The 22,791-nt window shown below is 34.9% G+C and overlaps 1 protein-coding gene across 5 annotated transcripts; it reads left to right on the top strand.

Moving 5' to 3' along the window:
• Positions 1-57: 57 nt before the first annotated feature.
• st14a (ST14 transmembrane serine protease matriptase a) lies at positions 58-22,624 on the top strand. 5 transcript variants are annotated; one of them, XM_026288037.1, is made up of 20 exons: positions 58-101; positions 5,570-5,657; positions 10,368-10,527; positions 11,246-11,376; positions 11,467-11,537; positions 11,832-11,992; positions 12,231-12,263; positions 12,748-12,976; positions 13,067-13,209; positions 13,321-13,424; positions 13,512-13,612; positions 13,872-14,008; positions 14,170-14,274; positions 14,366-14,473; positions 16,378-16,491; positions 16,648-16,761; positions 16,855-17,038; positions 18,732-19,000; positions 19,327-19,463; positions 21,879-22,624. In XM_026288037.1, exons 1-20 carry the CDS (start codon positions 58-60, stop codon positions 22,035-22,037), a joined length of 2,592 nt encoding a protein of 863 aa, XP_026143822.1. In that variant the 3' UTR covers positions 22,038-22,624. The 5 variants fall into 5 exon arrangements, with proteins under 5 accessions (XP_026143822.1, XP_026143824.1, XP_026143823.1 ...); XM_026288039.1 differs by lacking the exon at positions 58-101 and adding an exon at positions 4,922-5,025 and having other exon boundaries at positions 21,879-22,048; XM_026288038.1 differs by lacking the exon at positions 58-101 and adding an exon at positions 5,036-5,292 and having other exon boundaries at positions 21,879-22,048.
• Positions 22,625-22,791: the final 167 nt, after the last annotated feature.

Raw genomic sequence — 22,791 nt, 5'->3', positions numbered from 1 at the left:
AAAACCATACCACGAGCACGCACGCCCCCGGCTGACTGATGAAGGGACAGACCGGAAATGAGGTCATCCTGCTGTCATCTCCTGAAGGATACAAACTGGGTGTGAGTACCTCCTTGTCTATTATGAAATCTGATTTCATAGATTTTAAGGATAAAATGTTTACCTATATATAGTGAAAAATATTAAACAGAATTCATTTTGAATGTTTACTTATTTTTTTTATGTTCTCTGTACAGCTGCGATCATAAAAACTGTATTTTTTATATTCACACCAATGTTCCCGATGTTAATATATTTTAAAATGTAATTTATTCCTGTGATTTCAAATCTGAATGTTTAGCATCAATACTTCAGTCACATGATCTTTTACAAATCATTCTACTTGTTCTGATTTGCTGCTACAAATGTGGGGGGGCGTTTATTATTATTTTTGCATTATTATTATTATTATCATCATCATCATTATCATTATTATGTTGAAAACAGATTAAAATGTTTATAGCTTTAAAAACAAATTTATACTGACTTCAAGCTTTTGAATGGTATAGTGTACAATGTTACAAAAAGCTTTTTTTTATTAAATTAAATTTTAAAATATATTAAAATATAAAGCAGCTATTTGAAATAGTAAACATATTTTACAATATTGCTTTTGCTGTACTTTGGATCAAATAAATTATGGTTTGGAAGATAATTATTTTAAAAACATAAAAAAAATCTTACGGTTCAAAAACTGGTAGTGTGTGTGTGTATACGCACAGTGGTGTGAAAAAGTGTTGCCCCCCTTCCTGATTTATTTTTGTCACACTTTAATGTTTCACATCATCGAACAAATTTAAATATTAGTCAAGGATTACACATCCAAAGGTTTTTTCCCCATGTTAAAGGTTTTAATTAAGGGGAAACAAAATCCAAAACTACATGGGTCTGTGTGAAGAAGTGTTTGCCCCCCTGTTGAAACGGTGGTTTATCACACCTGAATTTGATTTCTCTAGCCACACCCAGACCTTATTAATGCCACACCTGTTCACAACCAAGAAACCTCTTAAATAGGAACAGCCTGGCAAAGAGAAGTAGATCAAATGATTCTCAAAATCTAGACATCATGCTGAGATCCAAAGAAATTCAGAAACAAATGAGAAAGAAAATGATAAGTCTGATAAAGATTATGAAGCCATTTCTTAAGCTTTGGGACTCCAGCGAACCACAGTGAGAGCCATTATTCCCAGATGGCAAAAACATTGAACAGTGGAAAACCTTCCAAGGAATGACCGGCTGACCAAAATTACCCCAAGAGCACAGTGACGACTCATCTAAGAGGTCACAAGAGATCCCACAACAACATCCAAAGAACTGCAGGCCTCACTTGCCTCAGATAAGGTCTGTGTTCATGACTCCACCATAAGAAAGAGACTGGGCAAAAATGGTCTGCATGGCAGAGTTCCAAGACGAAGACCGATGCTGAGCAAAAAGAACACAAAAGCTTGTCTCAGTTTTGCCAGAAAAAATCTTGATGATCCCCAAGACTCTTGGGAAAAACTCTATGGACTGACGAGACAAAAGTTGAACTTTTTTGGAAGGTGTGTGTCCCATTACGTCTGGTGTTAAAGTAACACCGCTTTTCAGAAAAATGACCTCATATCAACAGTAATATGGTAATATGGTGTTGGTGTATGGTGACTTGCTGTGATAAATGGAACCATGAATTCTGTTGTTCACCAAATAATCCTGAAGGAGAATGTCCGACCATCTGTTCGTGACCTCAAGCTGAAGCGAACTTTGTGTCTGCAGTACGACAATGATCCAAAACACACCAGCAAGCCCACCTCTGAACGGCTGAAGAAAAACAAAATGAAGACTTAGGAGTGGCCTAGAAAAAGTCCTGATCTGAATCCTATTGAGATGCTGAGGCATGACCTTAAAAAGGCGGTTCATGCTCAAAATACCTTGTAATGTGGCCGAATTACAACAATTCTGCATCGATGAGTGGACCAAGATTTCTCTATGGTGCTGTAAACGACTCATTGCAAGTTATCGTAAACGCTTGATTGCAGTTGTTGCTGCTAAGCGTGGCCAAAAGAGTTCTTGGGTTTTTTTCACACAGGGCCATGTAGTTTTGGATTTTGTTTTCCCTAAATAAAAACCATAACTTAAAAACTGCATGTTGTGTTTTACTTGTTATCTTTTACTAATATTTAAAATTGTTTGATCCAAAACATTAAAGTGTGACAAACATGCAAAAAATAAAAAAATCATTTTTCACCCCTATCTGAAACTTTTTTTTTTTTTTTTTTCTGAAAAATCCTCTTTTTAACAGAGAATGTAGCTATGAGCAGCTCTGTACAGTTGAGGATATGTATCTCTTCTTCCTCACAACATAGATATGGTGTTTTCAGTTATTATTTGGGATTTTGCATAAGCATGTTCAGTTGCAAAAATAACTGACTAAAGCTACCCTATGACTTTTTAACCCTTTTTCCTTTTACCATGCCACATACTGTCCATTCACAGTGACTACTTTTCTAAACATAATTGTTTTTTTTAGGGATTGTTCACATGAAGGGGAAAAAAAAGCCATTTACTCAATCCCACTCTTTTCAAACCTGAGTGAGTTTATTTCTTTTGCGAACACAAAAGAAGATATTTTGAAGAATGTGAGGAACATAATTTGTTAGCCGGTAGCCACAGACTTCAATAACATATAACAATAAAAATAGGGTGAGATTTTAGGGTGGACCATCCCTTGAAACAAATGGAAGAAACACACTGTAACTCTAATCCCAATTGTGTATTTCTAACAGTCAGATGCTGCCACCTATCACAACCTCATTATTTGCAAAGAGAAATTTCCATATAGAGGATTGTCAAGATATTTTACTGGAAACTGGTCTTCATTACATATATTTTCTGTTTCTAAATTTGGTATTACTTTTGTATTTATTCATATTCTGTGTCAATTATCTTTTACATATTATATACAGCTAATAACTTTTGTTAGAGCACTGTCATAAATGCTACAATTTCATATGTCAAAAAAGTACCTGACTGTCCCAACATGCTGTTGTGGTGTTTATGTAAGACCCTAATAGAGACTAAAAGATATTATAAGACCAGGCAGGAGACCAGGGATAGAAATAAATACAATATTAATAAAATCAAATACAAAACTAATATTAATGAAAAAAAATATTATTTAGAATGTTCTTTACAAGACCATTAAGTTTCTATATAGCACTTTTAAAGCATGGTTCTTTATGGAACCTTATAAAATGGGTTCAACTATTGTTACAAGCTGAAGAACCCTACCGGTACCGTCTAGAACCAATTCTTAAGAGTGCATATCTGCTAAAGTCCTAGTGGTCATGACAGATTACCATTTATAAATGTCTTTCTTGTAAGAAAGTAACTAATTAAAAGAGCGAGAGAAGGAGAGATATGTTTGTTTATAAGAGACCAAGTGAAAATAAAATCAAACCTAAATGCTCTTCTTTCGAATATTGCACTGTGTTGTCAGCAGTTTTACAATCAACGAGGGAAGCTGACATTACCAACGTCACATTTGGCATCTCAGAAAAAGCCACAGTTTCCTCTCTTTAACATGCAAAAATGTCATGTAAAAATTATTGCTAGGGTCATGTGGTATAATAATGATAATTCAAAAATAATTCAATAATTAAAAAAAACCACCCAAAGAGTAAAACAATTCTGTATCCAGGATTGTATTCTATGAAGTAATGTCACACAGCAGGTCGCTGATTGTCATGTCCATGTGAGCATGAACACAGATCTACAGGTGGTCCGTTTAAAATCAGTAGCAGCGGGCAGAAAAATCAACATGATGTTTTTCCGCCTGCTGCTATTACACAATAGACTGTCTGCTTCTCCCATCACACCACATTTACACAATCCAATAGTCAATAAATCTGACAGAGAAGCTTTAATGTCATCTGCCATCTGTGTATGTGCAACTCATTTATGTTTTCCCACATTCTGTATACTGTACAACCAATAGTATCTAATAGATGACATATCAGAGTGCCAGCTAGTTACTGTGTGCTATAGATTGTGCAGTTGATGTTGCTTACCTTCAAGGGTCAGTAAGTTCATTCATCTAAACATTTATTGGAGTATATAAAATATATTTTGATCATAAACTTAATTAATAATAAAAACAATGTTTTGTGGCGTTGAAATTGTGAATGTTGAAAATAGTATTTCATTTGCACTGTTTGCAGAAGCTGCGAGAGATTACATAACAGACAGTATTTACAAAAATCGATTTTATTTGCATTTGCTGACCCATTGTACACGAGACTGACAAGCTTGACGATTTGTTCTCCGACAGTTGCCCTTTAACATGGCCAGAGACTAACCCATATCCATTCCTGGTGAATACTCGACTAGTACACTTACTTTGGTATCTTCATTCTGAGATTGCCTTCTGAATATTCATTTAGTTGTTTAATTTCTATACTGCAACTCATTTTACGTTCTGTAGTTTAGTTTAACAAATAGATTCAGAATTCCCCTTTTTATGATATATTAATATCTGATATTAATAAATGTTAAAGATCTAATAGGCTATATTTAATTGTAGGCTATTTATGTTTATATGTGTGGTGTGTGTGTGTGTGTGTGTATATATATATATATTTTTTTTTTTTTTTTTTTTTTTTTTTTATTATTATTATTATTATTATTGCTGTTGTTCTAGATATTTTATTTGTGTTGGTCTAACGCTAGTTTTAGTAAACTGTTTTTATTTCTATACCTATCTTAAAATCTACTCGGTTCTTCCAGTGAGCTCTACTTCGTGGAAACGCCATTTATGTAACAGAAACCTGCATGTCTAGTTTGTATCACGCCGAGGTAAACCGCGTTTGAGACTATCTCAAGTTCTACTACGTGCCCTACCTAGACAGCGTTTTCGGTCCCATAGGCGCATTCCTGCGCGGTTTACTGCCCTCCGCGCGCTCTAAGTAGGCAGCACACTAGACTCCGACATACAGCCAACGCCCGCGGACGGTGAGTCACTCCGAAGCAGAAACATATCGATACTGAATTTCTACAGGCATATCTATGCTTAAAATATACTGTTTATACTTGCTGTTGTTTTAAAATATTAACGCATGTGTTCACCGTACTTTAACGTAATTAGGGCAACTTTGTAGTTTAAAGATTGGGTTTTAAAGCGTTATTTGTGAGAAGCGCTCACCTGAAGAACAAGTATCGCTTGAGTTAGTCACTCCCATTGAACCGCGAGTCTCCGGAAATATCTCTCTCGTCTCACAGGTAGACGAAACAGTCTTCATTCTCTACGGAAGACTAAATGTACCTCATTTTAATCTTCTGATTTAGTTTTTGAGATATACAAGTTTTAGTTTGTTCGACATTTTATTTAAAACTTTTTATTAGGAAGCTTCGATTTATATTTTGTTCCGCGTGCACCTTTGTAATGGGCGTGTTGTTTTTTTGATTTCATCTGAGAATAACAAGTGTGTGTGTGTGAGTGTTTGTGTGTTTCTTCCTTCCTTAACATACACAAATACGCGTCTTATTTTGTCAGCAGAGGAGGAAGTGTTGATATTTATTCTCCTGGTGGTCTCTCAGAAATGGACCCTATGGATGGAGGAATGCGTTACAATCCCCGCTCTTCGGTAAGATTCTTCCGGCCTTTACCATATTAACAACTTCATATATTTTTAACCTTTTAAGCAACCTTAAACACATAGTGATAACTGAAATATAACATATCTGTCCTAAAAGCTGTGCAGTGGTCATTTTTTAACACATTAATCCATTTCCAGTTGTGTCAAGCCTTTTTAGTAGAAGCCATCATATAAAGATCTGAAGGGCAGGAAGTTTGAAACTATATTTAAGAGTGTGGTTCTGGTGGTTTTGGCATTGCTACCACCTGTCTGTTACTTTCAAGGGTCCCATGCTCATGGAAAACAATTCTTTAAATATCAGTAAATCATACAAGTTTGGTTTTCCTGGCCTCAAAATGTGTTGGAAAATTGGCTACATTTATTTCTTTAAGGGACATTAAAAGGACATTGCATAGCCGAATGCTGAAGTGCATTAACCTCTTAATGTTACCAAAATCTGACAGACATAATTTCCTGTCTGTAGTAACTCGAGCTTACATTTGTTCATTTTCTTTTCATCTCAGTCTGTTTGCATGTGTAGGGGATTTGATTTCTATTGATCATCAATAGACGTCCATGTTTAAGTCACTCTGCTGGCTGGATTAGCTGTTCTTCATTGTCGTCTGTGAGAATAGCGTGTCAGTAGACATTCACAAAACTTTAAATGAATTGCCTCCAGTCTACAGCAACAGTTAATGGCTCTGGTGATTATAGTTAGCTGTCATCTTAAGAGATAAATTAAGAACAGTCACTTCTAGTGAATTGTATGGTAGTGGTGACAACCAATAGGGGTTTCTCAGCAGCCAATGTGGATACCACGATCAAGGGTATACATTTAATATGGTTGAAATAAAGTTTATTGAAGTACACACAAACACACACACACACACACACACACACATATATATATATATATATATATATATATATATATATATATATATATATATATATATATATATGCTATTTCAGTCTTTGTGTAAACATTTAAGGTTTAATTTAGTATGTTATTTGCCATTTGTGTGTAAAAAATTGTAGTATATCCGTGATTATTGATCAATATTAATAAATGTATTGCATTATTTAAAGACAGCAAATGAGACATACACTTAAGTGTATAGTATATGTCTCATTTGCTGTCTTTAAATACATTTATTGGTATTCTTTTTTATTACACAAAAAAGAAATTCTATTTACCAATACTAAGTTTTTGTACCTTTACATTTATACATTGTAGTTCAATGTTACTTGCCATTTTAGTAATTAATTGTGAAATTTGTCTTAAACCCTGCATCAACATTTTTAAGTGTATTACGTTACTGTTGACCTGTAAAATACCAAGTGTTTTAGAAAATGAGACATGCACTACATTCTCTAACTGAGATCTCAAATATCGGTCTGTCACTGGTTTGGACGTGCTTGGAAGTCAAAATAGTGGCGCAACCATGCATTACTCAGCAGTTTGATAGTCACGCCGATGTTTTCAAAATAATCAAATGCCATCGCTCTTTCTGTCAGATGTTGTGTTGCAAAATGTTGCGCGTAGTGTGGTTTCATGGTTTATGAATTGTGTTTATTGTAAAAGTAGATGTATGATAAATATCTGTAATTATAAGAACAATATAAAGTTATAAGAGAAGGATAAAAATATATTGTACAGATTAAATATATATTTTGGCATAGTTTAAGACATTACGTTATGGTTAACTTGTAGCTGAGAGCTGCTGTGTATGTAACACTACTATGAGTTGGAGCAGGTGCACATGAGAGGGACTGATGTTTCAATGCCTTCATGACTCATTTTTGAGTTGAATGATCCGCACCACAGCATGTTATTGTATATTTGTGTGGTGTGTGTAGAGATGCACGCATTCCACTGATCTGTTGCGACATGCTTACTTCAGTACGCTTTACTATGAGCCAACACCCACACAGACGAAACCTGAAAATGACTCCGGGATATCCCACTTATTCAGCAGTGATCAGCTGTTTTTCATGCATCATGCATGTCATCATAGAATGAATGTTAACCACTTAACCCAGTTTTAGTTCACTCATTTACAGCTAGACTTTCAATGCTCATTGACTTAAATGTCTTAAGTTCACACCAAAGGCAGGTCTGATTGGAAGATGAACGGTTATTCTAGTCACAGTTTGTAAATATGATTAAATTAATTTAAGTTTAAATGGCATTAGAACATCCTGATCATTGTTCTTAAATCTGTGGCAAAGAGGAAACTACACAGACAATGAAACTCTTTAAACATGTCCTTGAAAATCTCATTGGGGACTGGCAGTTTTTATTTGGCTTCACTGCACGTTAATAGAAAATCCAAAGTCTTTGTTTCATAAATGTTTCCAATTATTCCATGAATCCAAGCTCAGGTGGGACTTTTTGTCTTGGCACATTTTTTGATACAAATGAAGTAGAATATAGGTCATGAACCATGTCATGTGACGGCAGTCTGAGATAACTGAGACAACCAATGTTTATGAAAGACAGTTGTAGGCAAGTGTTTCATAGTGAGCAAAGTACACTTTTCGAAAGTTTGGGGTCAGTAAAACCTTTTTTGAATTCATACTTTTATTCGGTAAGGATGCATTAAAATGACAGTTTAAGGTACAATTTGTAAGATATTTGCAGTAAAATATCCAAAAACCACTAGGCTAGTGTTATATATTTTGTCCAGCTGATTACTAACAATATCTCTAATGTTTTCAACTACTTGTAAATCATGAGAAAATCCCCATTCTAAACAGTGACACGGTGCAGTGCAGTCGCCTGTCAATGACGTTAGTTACCCTTTGTTACCGCCTTTACTGATGTAAAAATCACATGACAACAGTGTCATGGACAAATGCGGAAGTAGTTTCGTGACAAACTTCAAATAGAAAGAGATGCCGATCTCACTTGTTTTTTACTTGACAGGTGAGTTGTTTTGATTAATATCTTTACAGAAAAAGTATGCTATTGTAACGATAAACAAGATCAGTATTATGGGGCATACGTGCCAAACGCGGGGCATTGCGCCTCTAGATCCGTGCGAGGACGTGTCTGATCCATTGTCTGATAGCATCTTTGCATTGACTTTGTATGTAATCTACTCGTGCAAATCGTTGAATTCACGTTAAATCCATGAATTATCTTTCCATCTAATTGATGGCCATCAGTAGTTGGGTAGAAGACAACAAATCCCATCATTCCATGCTCCTTCTTAGCTTCATCAAACCACGCGATTATTATTGTTTTGGTAGTGCGCTCTCTAGTGTCAGGTCCTACAACCTGTACCTTTTAAGACTTCTAAGTTGTTAAAAATATATTTTTTTAACTACTCGTAAATTACATGCATCTCAATTTCCATAAAAAAATATTAAGAAGCACAACTATTTTAAACATTACAATAACATTGACATTACAGTAATGTTTCTTGTCCACCAAATCAGCTTATTATAATGACTTCTGAAGGATCATGTGACCCTAAAGACTGGAATAATGATTAAAAAAAATCGCAGGAATAAATAGCATTTTTAAAAACTTGTTTTAAATTGTAATGATATTTCACAATATTGCAGTTTTTACTGTATTTTTGATCAAATAAATTCAGTCTCAGTGAGAACCCCTGACTTTTGATATAGTGTACTTTACATTAAGTGTAAACACTGTTTTGTCCCAAAGTCCTTTTATTTTAATCAACTGATTTTACACATAAATTTAAGAGTATTTACTGAAATGCAATTCTTAAAAGCCTATTGAAAGTTAATACTAGTATTCATTGAATACAAAAATAATTGTTGTGTTCTGCAAATATATTGAGCTTTTGATGTTTCTCCACTGGTTTCATAACAATTGCTCTAACCACATGGACTAGCATGTCCTATCATGCCTTTTACTTCCATCATCAAGCTGTATTGTGTATTCAGTGTGCTGTGTCTTGGTTTAAACTCAACACTGCTTACATTCTTAATACTTATTGCTGGTGTAATTGAGTATGTTTGGTCTATTTTCCTCTACTAACTACTGCAACCTCACTTCTAGTACGTTTCATTCTTGTCATGTCCACTTTTCATGATTCAGTCAGTTTATCGGATTAAATCGGCATAGATAAAATTCACAAATACAGTAAAACAGTAATCTTGTGAAATAATATTAAAAATTTTAAATTAAAACTTTCAGCATCATTCTGTGATCAGCATTTATTTAAAATATAAATATTTTGTAACATTATGCTGGTACATTTGATCAATCATCCTCGCTGAATAAAGCATTCATTTAATGTTTTGTATTGTTAAAGAACGAATTACAATAATTAGTATATACATTTAAAAGTAAAAGCAGTCCTAAGTTTCACAACTCATAACTTTCAGAAATCTATGATGGATGTCATTGCTTCATGAAAATGATTGTTTTATAAAAATGGAGACATTGCCTCTCTCTCCTTCTCTGAAAACAAAGCCCATGTAGACTTTGAAGTGTAGAGCAGTATGAGCATCTAGGGAAGTGTTCTCATGCTGCTCTTATATAATGCCTATGAATCTGTGCTTATTCTGTCAAAAAAAGCTATGCAGTTTACTGTTTATTTTCTGGTCTCAATCAAAATCTTATTCTGTTGAGGATATGTGTACCGCAAGTGTCATTTTTTATTTATCTCTTCGAACTGACTTTTATGTAGTTAAATTTACAGAGAAGAGTAAAATGTATTTTGCCTCTTTTGTGTTCAGGACAAGGACTGGGACCAAGCTGTCACATTCTTGCCAGCATCGGATAATAAAAAGTTGGAGAAGAAGAGGGGCCCTGGGAAAGTTGGGATCATTGTTGCTCTGGTGATCTTGGCAGCCGTTTTGGCTTTGATCGTTGGGCTTCTGGTCTGGCATTTCCACTGTAAGTAAGAGCTGCAGCCACAGACAGCATAACCCCTGTTTCACACTGCAAGCGTGAGCGGTGCACGAGCAGCGTGTCTGCGCAACTACATCGTCACTGCAGCAGCAGACTCTTGCGAGTATTCACACTGGAAGCGTATAAACTGCATCACAGCAGCGACTGCAAAGCGTGTTCGGCAGAAAATATAACCATTTCAAACAATGAGTATAATTCTTTCAACATTTGTTTTTATAACAATACACCATACTTTCACCCAAAACGATTAATTAAAAAGTTTAAATGGGTAAATATATATTTGTTATACTTAATTTTCTTTTCTGGCATAATTGTTAAAACACTAGACATTGTCGTTGTTGTTAAAACTCTTGACATGCTTATTCTGTGCATTTTTAATAAGTTTTGCGTAAAATCATATTTATTTTTCCATCAAACGTGTGCTTTCACTTTAATTGAGCGTGAGCAGCACAGCAAAAATAGACCGGACGCCGAAACCCCCGCTTCACTGCTGTTCACGCGACGCTCATGCTTGACGCTCACGCGCTGCTCCTGGTCCCGGTGTGAATGCACTCATTGATTAACATGGACGCCGAAAAAAAAAGCGCTGCTCGCGCGCCACTCACGCTTGCGGTGTGAAACAGGGGTAACACTGTTACCGGTGTCAGTCATGATGGTGCTGATCGTGTGTGTTTATTGGTTCATGTCTTCCTGGTGTCTGCAGTCCGGAAAGATTTGAAACTACAGAAGATTTACACAGGCTCACTTAAGATAACAAATGAACAGTTTGTGGAGGCATATAAAAACCAGGACAGTACAGAGTTTAAAGACCTGGCAAACAAAGTCATGGCTCAGGTGAGAAACAAATTTATTGAAACAATTTTTTATTTATAGCAATGATAGTGAAAATTGTATTTAATGTAGTTTTTTTTTATTCATACTTAGCTGAAATCATTGTACTCGGAAGCTCCAGAACTGTCAAAACATTACATTAGTTCCAAAGTTATAGCCTTCAGGTACGTTTACATGAAAACATAGATTTGCTCACCAGTGGATCCTCTGCAGTGAATGGGTGCCGTCAGAATGAGTGTCCAAACATCTGATTAAAAACATGCGTTTGTTCATTACCCAAAATGTTTCTATCAGCTGTTTGGACTCTAATTCTGACTGCAAACATTCACTGCAGAGGATCCACTGCTGTGCTGAGCAAGTGATGCAATGATACATCACTGAAGAAACAAATTCATCTACATCCTAGATGGACATTTTCAGCTGTTTTAATCTCATTCTGTCTGTCTGTCTCTCTGCAGTGAGGGCAGTGTAATCGCTTACTATGAGTCAGAGTTTGCTGTTCCAGTGGGACAGGAAGCAGCAGTGGATCGGGCTGTGAGTAAATTGAATGAAATGTATAACAACAAAGTTCGCAGAGTTCAACAAGGTCCCCTGGTCTTTGAGCACGTTGTGTCTTCAGGTAATACTCTTGGATTAATGTATCTCATTAAAGCATGTCTAGGTCCTATATAGAAACTTTGGATTACCAAAATGATGCCGCATTTCACTGCTGGTTATATATTCAATTATTGAACCTTGATTAAAGAAACACATTTACAAACTTACAAACAGTGCAACAGTAATCAGATGTATAAATATACTTTAAACAAATTATCATTTAAATATCAATCATAACTGTGTCAATCTTTCCTTAACAGCTCTGGACAAACGTCTGTTCGCAAAAGCTAGGAGTGAGTATTGTGATACTTATGTTTGTCTCTCTTTTACTCTCTTTTCCAAAACCTCTTGAGCTGCCTCCATAGAAAGCAAGTAAAGTTATCATAGATGTCAGAAAGGCTGTTTCTGATTAATGTTTAAAGTAAAACAACATTGAAAAATTTTAATATTCCTTCATAAATATGCTGCATTGTTGTTGTTGTTATTAATTTGGGAACTCAATTCTATCATACAGTAGTAATAGATTTCTGTCATCATTTCTCCAAGTTAAAATTTTTATTTTGGTGGTTGTGCATCTAATGGTAGTTTTACCAAATGAAGTGCTGAAATACTCATTTTCACAAATATACATTGAATTCCACTTTTATGTCACTTAGTGGAAATCATAGGGACCAAAGTTCAGTAGGTTTTGGAACAGGACTGTATTCCATAAGCACTTTCAGACATGTATCCAATAATAAATGTGTTAGATTAACCTTTTGTTTTCTGTATGTCCAGCGAGATTCACCCAGCAAACCAGGACTGCTGCTGAAGAGATCATTACATCACCGGGTTTCCCTAACCAACCTTACAGTCCAAACTCCTTTGTGCAGTGGCAGCTTCGGGGAGACCCAGGCCACGTGCTGAAGTTGACTTTTGACACCTTCAACCTGGAAAAAAACTGTTCAAATGACTTTGTGAGAGTGTATGACTCGTTGGTCACCATGGACCAGTTCCTCATGGCAGAGTGAGTTGTGTTTTTGGATGTAGCTCCGTCTGGTGGCTGTATATGCAACTGTAAGGCATTTTAATGCAAGGTTCTTTCTCTCTTAAACAGGAAGTGTGGATTTTATTCTCCCAGTAATCCTTTATCCTTCATCTCGTCCCGGAATGTTATGTTGGTCACCTTGGTAACCGACGAAGACGAAGATTTTCCTGGTTTCAGAGCCAGTGTGACTCAAATCAGTCGAGATAGCAGCGGTAAAAATGAATCCTGGCTGGCTTATTAACAACATTCTTGACTGATTAATAGTACTGCATGCTTCACTCTGAAATGTTGAGCCTCTCTCACTGGTTCTCCCCTTTCAACAGAAGTTGCATGTGGGGGTAAATTGGGTGGATCCTCCGGTAGTTTTCAATCACCCAACTTTCCCAGTTATTACCCACCCAGCACCACATGTCAGTGGGACATCGAGGTAAGACCAAAACACACATTTTGAACCAGTCGTTGTCATGCTTAACCACTTTTATAACAGCATTATATCCATCTCTGTTGTTTAAAGGTTCCTAATGGTAAATTCATCAAGCTGAAGTTCCCCAAGTTCATGGTTTCTACACAGACTGTAAATTGCCCAGGAGATAGTGTGCAGATTGTGGGTAAAAGGTCAGTAAATTAACACTGTAAAACAGAAATTTATAATTAGACATTTTTTACAGAATTGACTCTTGTACAATATTTAGTTCTGGTCCTTCAGTCTGATTGGCTGGATGATGTTCCTCCAAGAGTTCTGATAAAGCGTATGACAGCATTGGACTATTCACTTTTGGATATTCCTCTCGGTCTAAACATGTCTAAATATCTTTATATCATTTATTTTGAGATTTCATACACAAGTTCAACGTTTTTGTTTGTTTCTTCGCAGCACATTGTGTGGGCAGCTGCCTGCTAATACCATGGTTCCAGTCAGCAGTAACCAGGTGACGGTTGTGTTCAAATCAGATTCATCAGAAGTAGATCGAGGTTTCAGCGCCACTTATGAGGTCTTTGACCCCTCTGACCGTAAGTAAAGGCATAACAATGGTTCATAGGTAAAAACTAGAAACCTTTCATTATTTTAGTAGCAGTCTGACCTTAGATAGAAAAAATAGACTAATTGATGCCAGTTTTTAAAGTGGTGTCAGTGTGAACATTAAAAAGTCAATTCAGTTTCTGAATCTCAGCTTGCCCGGAGCAGTTCCAGTGTAACAACAAACGCTGTATAAAACCAGACTTGCGCTGTGACGGCTGGAACGATTGCGGTGACGGCACAGACGAGAGGAGCTGTCGTAAGAGCTTAAATTCACACACAGAATTGCACGCTTGCTCTCTGAATATGAGTTTGAGTTCAGATATACAGAGTTTGAATGTGGATTTCAGAATGTGATGCCAGCATGATCCAGTGCAAAACTGGGATCTGTAAGCCGATGTTCTGGCGGTGTGATGGAGTAGATGACTGTGGAGATGGCACAGATGAACTTAATTGTGGTAGGACCCTTTTCTGCTTTCCTTTCTCTCCTGTCTTTTATTTCAGTTTACCCTCTGTTATGAATCTAAATTTGAGGAATACTGTCTCCGTAGGCAATATAGGGAAAAGACATGAACACTCATTGGTTCTGTAACATTCAATATACAAGACAGCATAGATGTAGCATTTATGGGCTTTTTAAAATATTCATCACTATTTCTACCAGGAAATCAGTATTTTATTCACTTAGATTACTAGTTTAATCAGGGGGACTGTGAAGAATATATAAAGCATAAAAAAGTTCCAAAATTTCCTAAAATGTAAAAGTTTCCTCCTGGTGGAATGACCTTCCCAAATCAATCCGAGTATCTTCAAAAATCACTTTTCCTTTTTAGACTTGCACTCTATTTATTTGCTGCTTGTTTTCTTAAAAAAAAACTAACTTACTAGCTTTCTAATCTTTTTTGTATTCTATCTGTTTTATTTTCATTTATTATACAATTAACAAAAGCAACAAAGACCTAAAACTAGCTTGCTCTCTTCTTTTTCTATTCTGTCTGTTTTCGTTTTATTTATTATATTATTAAAAACGTAAAAGCGTACTGTGTTAAGCTAACTGAGACTTGTTATAGATCTCGTATGTCATTGCTCTTTTGTTGTGTTTGATTGCTTCCATTGTCCTCAGTTGTAAAACGCTTTTGATAAAAGCATCTGCTAAATGACTATATGTAAATAAAATGTGAAATTAGTTAACAATGCCATTATGCTATGCTAACTGAATGCTCATATTTGATACTAACATTTTAAATGAAATTTTCTAAAAAAAAAAATAAATAAATGCCATATGGATAATCAGTTAAACGTAAGTAGCTTCTATCCAGAAAATGTTCATCTTAAATAACAATATAAGTTATTCTTACATTCTCATTTGCCATTTCAACGTAGGTATATATCTTTTCACAAGTTTTTGTATGTTTTTCCTCCATCGCCGATGTGCTGTGGTGTCACCCCTTCAGTTTTTGTGTGTTGTCTGCATTGTAACTGATATTTTTGACAAATTATGTAACAAAAAAATCTATATTTCTATCAAGGCTTGAAAACAAAAAATTTAATTTGTTCACTCCAAGCAGAAACACTATTTTGACATTTCTGTTCCTGTGTTCCTCTGTATTATTCCTGTTCTGAAACCAGGAGTTTGAGTAGAAGGAATACCGGTTAATAATGTTATTTTTGTTATGTTATCTTTACTCAAAAAGAAAAAATAAGAGATGTGTGTGAATAGCTACAGTATTATCTTTTCTTGTTTTTGGCCAAAAGTAGGATATTAAACAAAATAAACATTAAATTAAGACCTTTTAAAAAACATTCAAGTATTGTTTAAGATTTAAATAGGTTTGCTGCATTGTTAAAAAAACGCTACTTGAATAAGATTGTGTTTTGAGAGTGAAAAAAAAAAGTTGCGTATAGTCTCACGTTGTGTAGCTTTATTATTACATTCAGTAATAATGTTTACAAACATTATAAACACAGTTATTGGTTTCTCTCCACAACAAATCCTCTAAAGTTAAGGCTATGCGTTAAGGCTATAAAAAACGTTGATTCAAAAACAAATTAATTTAAGATGAAACTGATGAAACCGCCTAACACAAATTCAAATGTTTAGATATTTGTGATGTATCTGGATGCTGAAATATTATTTTTTAGTTTATAGGCTTTGTAGCATCGACATAAAACATCATGCTTCACATCGGCTATCTCAGCACAGTGAGGCACTGGTCACGCTGAACACAACAGATTGTACAATGGAGAAGTGTAACTTTTTGTTTGTTACGACTACCAGCTTCTGTCTTCTCTCTTCTTCATTCTCTCCCACTCAAAAACACATCCTTACCTGGTTTAACATAGATGCTCTCTTCTCTGGCAGGGTGTAAGGTTGGAGAATTTAAATGCACGGACAATCAGTGTGTCTCAGAGAAGCTGAAGTGTGACGGGAAACAAGACTGTAAAGACGGCTCAGATGAAGAAGGCTGTACGAGAGGTGATGATATGTTCCATAAAGAATAATACAAGCCCGTTTATTTATTTTAGTGCTATTTTTGTTGATTATTGTATTCAAAAATATTTTGAGAGATATTTTTCGAGAGCAGTTTCCTTCTCTACATTCTTTCTCATTGCATGTCTCTCTGTCTTACAGATATTTGTAAAGTCTCAACATTTGCGTGCAATAATGGCAAATGTATCACAAAACAGAACCCTGTGTGTGATGGACAAGATGACTGTGGCGACAACTCGGATGAATCTAGCTGTGGTGGGTGGAATCTACTTTCTCGGTTCTTCACCACATATTCTGCATTGTTTAATCTTGATTTAAGTGTTCTCTCGCTCTTTCTTTCTCTTCTAGACTGTGGTAAGAGGGCTTTCTCCAAGTCTCGAATTGTGGGTGGACAGGAAGCAGATGAGGGCGAGTTCCCATGGCAGGTCAGCCTGCACATTAAAAACGTAGCACATGTTTGCGGTGCATCCATCATCAGTGAACGATGGCTTGTGACGGCTGCCCACTGCGTACAAGATGATGCCAAAACCAAGTAAATGTTCTTTTTGTTTCTTTTTTCTTTCTTCAATCTATAACTTTCACTTGAAAAAACGCTCCATTAACGAAACATTTCTGGCCTCAAAAACTGCTTGGACTCTTACACTATAGGTCAAAAGTTTGCACTAAATAGGATTTCTAATTTCTAAATAGGATAACTTTTTTTTTTTTTAATGAAAGAAGTCGCCAAGGCTTGGGTTTTTGATTATATATACAGTAAAATGCTATTACATTTTTAAATAACTTAACTATTTTAATATATTTTAAAATGGCATTTATTGCTGTGATCAAAGCTGAATTTTTAACATCATACTATGTCTTCGGGGATTATTCAAAAATCATGCTTTGTAGTTATATGCTATTAATGGTGCTTTTTTATTTAAAACAATACTTTTTTCAGAATACTTTGATGACTAGAAAGTTCAATGAACAACATATATTTGAAATAGAAATCTTATGAATGTGTTTACTGTTTCTTTATCAATTTAATGTGTCCTTGCTGAATAAAAATATCTCTCTATTTTTTAATCTTTAAATCTGGACCCAAATGTTTGAATGGTAGTATATCATGATTTCAACAAAAACGTTGAGCAGCAAAAACAGCATATTTAGATGGATTTCTGACACCGAAAACTCAGTTTTGCCATCACAGGAATATATTACAAAAATATTAAAATGGAATACATTTTATTAACATTTTATTTTAAATGGTAAAATTATTTAACAATTTCACTGGTTTTACTGTATTTTCCTTCAAATAAACTGTATTGGTGTGCAGAATAGCTGTCTATAGAAATTATAATGTAAAAATTTAACTTCTTTGTATTGAATAGCAAAATTTCAGAGAAGTTCTAGTATCTCGGTTTGGTATGTTGCCACTTAGATTGAAAAAATAACATGTACATTAAAGCTACACTATGTAACATTTGGACCTCTAGCTGTTAAAAATATGCTTGTGTCTTGTGTAAAACATTGTTTTGTCTGTGGTTCAATGCACTGCTGTACACAGATACAGGACATCTTATCAGCTAAAATAACAAATAAAAAAACGTTTTTTAATGTAGATTTAATCTAATCAGTAAAGTCTTAAAGGGTTAGTTCACCCAAAAAATTAAATAAGCCCATGGTTTTTTTACACACCCTCAAAGCATCCTAGGTGTACATGACGTTCTTGTTTCAGACACATCCAATTGAAGTTATATATAAAATTGTGGGAGTAGGCAGGCATTTTTGTTCAACAGTCCAAAAGTAGTCCAATAAAGCATGCGCATCTGTAATAAAACATGCCTCCCATGGCTCCAAAGTGGTGAAAAAAAATCCATGCATTTTTGTAAGAGAAATATCCATATTTAAAATGTTATAAATACTTTTTTTGTGTGCGAGACACATTTTATTATGGTTGCGCATGCTTTATTTGACTTCTTTTGGACTGTTGAACAAAAACACCCACCTACTCCCATTTTAAAGCTTGAAAGAGCAAGGACAAGTTTTAAAATTTAGATTGGATTCATCTGAAAGAAGAAAGTCATATAGACGTAGGATGCTTTGAGGGTCAGTAAAACATGGACGAATTTTCATTTTTGGGTGAACGAACCCTTTAAACTTGTATCGATCCGTTACATTTCTTACTCAAGACACTTAGGATGGCAGAGAAAACATTAATGTCTGTACATCTGATGAATTCACAGATATGGTCAGCCAGGAACATGGGAAGCATACCTAGGTCTCCACAAACAAAAAGATAAACAGCAGGCAACAAAGAGATTCCTAAAACAAATCATTCCTCACCCATACTACAACCACTACACCTATGACAATGACATCGCTCTGATGGAGCTGGACTCACCTGTGACCTACGGTGCAACCATTCGACCCATTTGCTTGCCCACTGCCACTGACGTCTTCCCGGCTGGTGAAACGGTCACTATCACCGGGTGGGGTGCCACCAGAGAAGGGGGTCAGTAAAAGAACTACACAATGATGCTTTATACCTTTCACAAAGCCTATTTCATTAGTTACACTTTGCCCTAACGTTCCATTTGTTAACATGAACTAACAATGAAAAATAATTCTAAAGCATTTATTTCTATAGCATCTTAATGTTATTAGTTAGTTGATTTTGACATTTACTAATACACTTTAAAAACAAAAAGTTGTATATTATTTATTAGACTCAGTGAACATGAACTAGCAATGAATAGTTGTATTCTGACTAACTAATGTTAACAAATATTTAGAAATATTGTAACTAAAACCATTCAGTAACTGGTGTGTGTATTTCAGGCGCTGGAGCAGCTGTGCTGCAGAAAGCAAATGTTCGCATCATCAACAGCACAGTGTGTGATCAACTAATGAATGGACAGATCACATCTCGCATGACGTGTGCAGGCGTTCTGTCAGGAGGAGTGGATGCTTGCCAGGTGGGTTTCATACGCTGCTTAAAAGTCTATTTTCACTGGAGCAGAACCACACTTTAAGTGCTTTAAACATACAATTGCTCTTTCAAAGCATGTATAGTTTTATTTCTGTTTATTTCGTTGTTTGGTTTAGTGATCAGTAATACAGATTTTTATTTATTTATTACAATACCAGTTTTGGTCAACATATTCACTTATTAATGCAAATGTTCCCTATTTTCAGATTTAGATCACATTTTACCATGCTCTCTTAAAATCACTTATATTTTAATTATGGATGCACCAATAGGATTCTTAGTGGCCAATACCGATATTTGATACTTCCTCTTTTATTATAAATTTTGGCATCAATATAGTATTTTGAACATGTTTTAAATCAGCAAAGTTCTAAAACACCTGCATTAAATTATACTAGCAGTTTTATTGCTGCATCATCAAATAATTTGGTGCCGATACCGATATTAGAGAGTACAAAAGACCAATACTGATATAGCACCGATATTCTTTGTGTAGCGAAAACGAATCTTTGAAAATCATTAACAAAGAATGAAGCATATTTGAAGCGCATGTTAAATTTGTGCGACTGAGTTCATTTTTTTTCATTTTCATTGTTTTTTTTTCTTCTTTTGTAATGGCATATTTTTGATAGTTTCTGAAAAAGTTACGTTCTGTTTTATAAAGTTTTGTTCATTATTATTGAAACAAATGTAATTCCATACCTTCTGCGAATTTGCACGTGTATGTGAAAGAGACGCGTGAGTGAGAGACGCAGGGAAACGCAGCTGAACATTATTTGCTCTATGACGTGTATTAATATAATGTGTACGTTCCCTTGGAACTGGAATCATGGCGGAATTTCATGTGAAGTCCACTTTGCAGTGCACTTGCAGTCGAATAAGACAATGTTTGAATGCTCCTCTCTGAACAAGAAACCACCTTACTGAAGGGAAAGTGTTGACTGGTGTCATCTCGTGAACATGCTGGTGGATGTCCACCAAATTTGGACATGTCCTTTTAGCTTGAGGAGCCTTCTCGAACGCCTCAGTCTGCGCGTCGCTAGCCCCCGTGGATCGCTAGATCGGTCAGCGCTGGGCCGAATTTAATCGCCCAGATACCGATTTATCGGCGACAGGCTCATATCAGCTGATAATATTGGCAAAACGATATATCAGTAGGGCTCTAATAATTTATAATAAACATGAATTGAATCCATTTAACATTCAGCAGGCCTACATAAATAAAACAGAAAAAGATGCATATTATATAAACAGTGCTTTTTAGGTAGGTTTAACAATTTTCAGATAAAGAGATAAAGTAAACAAATGAAAAATAACACTTCACTTCATAAATTAAATACATATTGATTTTTCTTTATTAAAACATATATTATGATTAACGTGCTGTGTTTTGTTTAGGTCTTATGGTGATTTTTGGAATGAAAAAGGACGCAATAAACATAATAAAACATCAGAAAAGTTTTGATTATTCAGATGAGGTCCGCTACACTTATGAATTTACAAAAGTTATTTAGTCAAGAATAGAAAGCGTTTTTTTTTTCTTATTTATTTATTTTTTGTCTTTTCTTTATTGATTAGCCTTAAAGTGCAGACAGCAGCGCTAGGAATATGCAACAGACAATAAACAGCTCAGTGCCTTCATTCAGTTAATTAGTAAACCATCGGTTAGTTATGTTAGCTTTTTTCCTTATATAGCCAATATGCTGATTGTTGTGAATGTAGGAAAAATCAGCCGATAAATATCAGTGGCCGATACATTGGTGCATCCCTAATTTTAGATAGTGATGCAATGCCAAAATTCAATTGAGGCATTTTAATTTAATGTTTGTGTTTTACTTTATAGTTTTATTTTTTTATGTAACATTGAATTTAAAATTGGCCTTTTAGCTGTTATCATACAATATACAATTATTATCAATGTTGTAATTTATATTTAATTTTGATATGAACCAGAATGTTAATTTCAGTCCACTCATAAAGCATTTAAAATGAATAATTTTTGTTTATACGGTTTAATGTGTAGAAAATTTAGAAACAATTGTTTACTTTTAATATCAGCCTATTATTGGTTATAGACCATAAAATGGAAATTAAATATGAGTTTTTTGGTATTAACCATAATTTTAATATCTATGCATTCCTGTAGTATTTAGCAACACTAGATTTTTGTTTATACAGGTTAAAAAAAATATTTAGACAAAAAAATATAGACTTTTAATATCTGCCATTTTATTGGTTATTTATCATAAAATAACAATAATGATCTGCTTTTTAATTATTTGCAGAATTTTTATATTCGTCGTCCTTAATTTAATTGCCATTTTATTTAACTGTTTCTCCTTATTTTTCTTTGTTCGCTCACATTTTAGTATCTAAATAACCCCTTTTTTTCTTTCCTTAGGGTGATTCTGGCGGTCCTATGACTTTTTTAACAAATGGTCGTATGTACCTGGCGGGAGTGGTGAGCTGGGGGGACGGCTGTGCTCGCAGAAACAAGCCAGGCATCTACACAAACGTGCCAAAATTCAGGGCCTGGATCAAGGAGAAGACAGGAGTATAAATAGCTCGAAGAAATTTTATGAACTGTTTTGTTTTCTCAGGTCACATATGTTTTAATAACATACATGGAATAACCCAGCATAGCTTGGCTGAAGAGAGGGATGAACTTTTGACCTGTTTTTTTTTTGTCTAACAATTGCTTTATACATTTGTATATTTTAAAAGGAGAGCGGTTTGAGGGTTTTATTCTGTCTAAAGATATGTAAATAAATGTCTTACTTTCTCCTTTTAACGGTTTTGTGGTTTTTAGTGACTACATTCTTAAAGTGAAGCTTTTTTAGATTTAGCTTGTTTTAGTCTGTACCTTCAGCCTTCTTTGGTTCAAGGAGTGTGTGTTTCTAGTGTAACACTCACATGCTTAAATGTGAACATCATAAGTCTTTCCATGAATTTTGTGCTGTATGTATGTATGTATGTATGTAATGTGATTTTAAAGTTTGAGTTACACGTGGAAACACTTGAAAAGAAATCAAGAGTCTGGAGCGCTTTAAATTTGATTCAGGGATTTCAATAAATTTAGAAAAACAAAACAATGTTTCATTCACAATTTCTGCAACCTTTTACAAATAAAATGTGTATCTTGATTAATACAGTGTGAAATAAGTGTAATACTTACTAAAAGAGTGCGACAAAATGATACTAGAAGTACAAATTCCATTCATTTTCTCCCTATAGAAGATTGTTTGAAAACTTCAAATACAGTCTAACAGACATTTCAGACATTGTCAGTCAATAATATACCCATTCTGTTATTT

The sequence above is a fragment of the Carassius auratus genome, chromosome 18, assembly GCF_003368295.1.
Source record: "Carassius auratus strain Wakin chromosome 18, ASM336829v1, whole genome shotgun sequence".
NCBI classification, from domain to species: domain Eukaryota; kingdom Metazoa; phylum Chordata; class Actinopteri; order Cypriniformes; family Cyprinidae; genus Carassius; species Carassius auratus.
The sequence above is the reverse complement of the archived record's forward strand: the minus strand, read 5'-3'. Positions and strand labels throughout refer to the sequence as shown.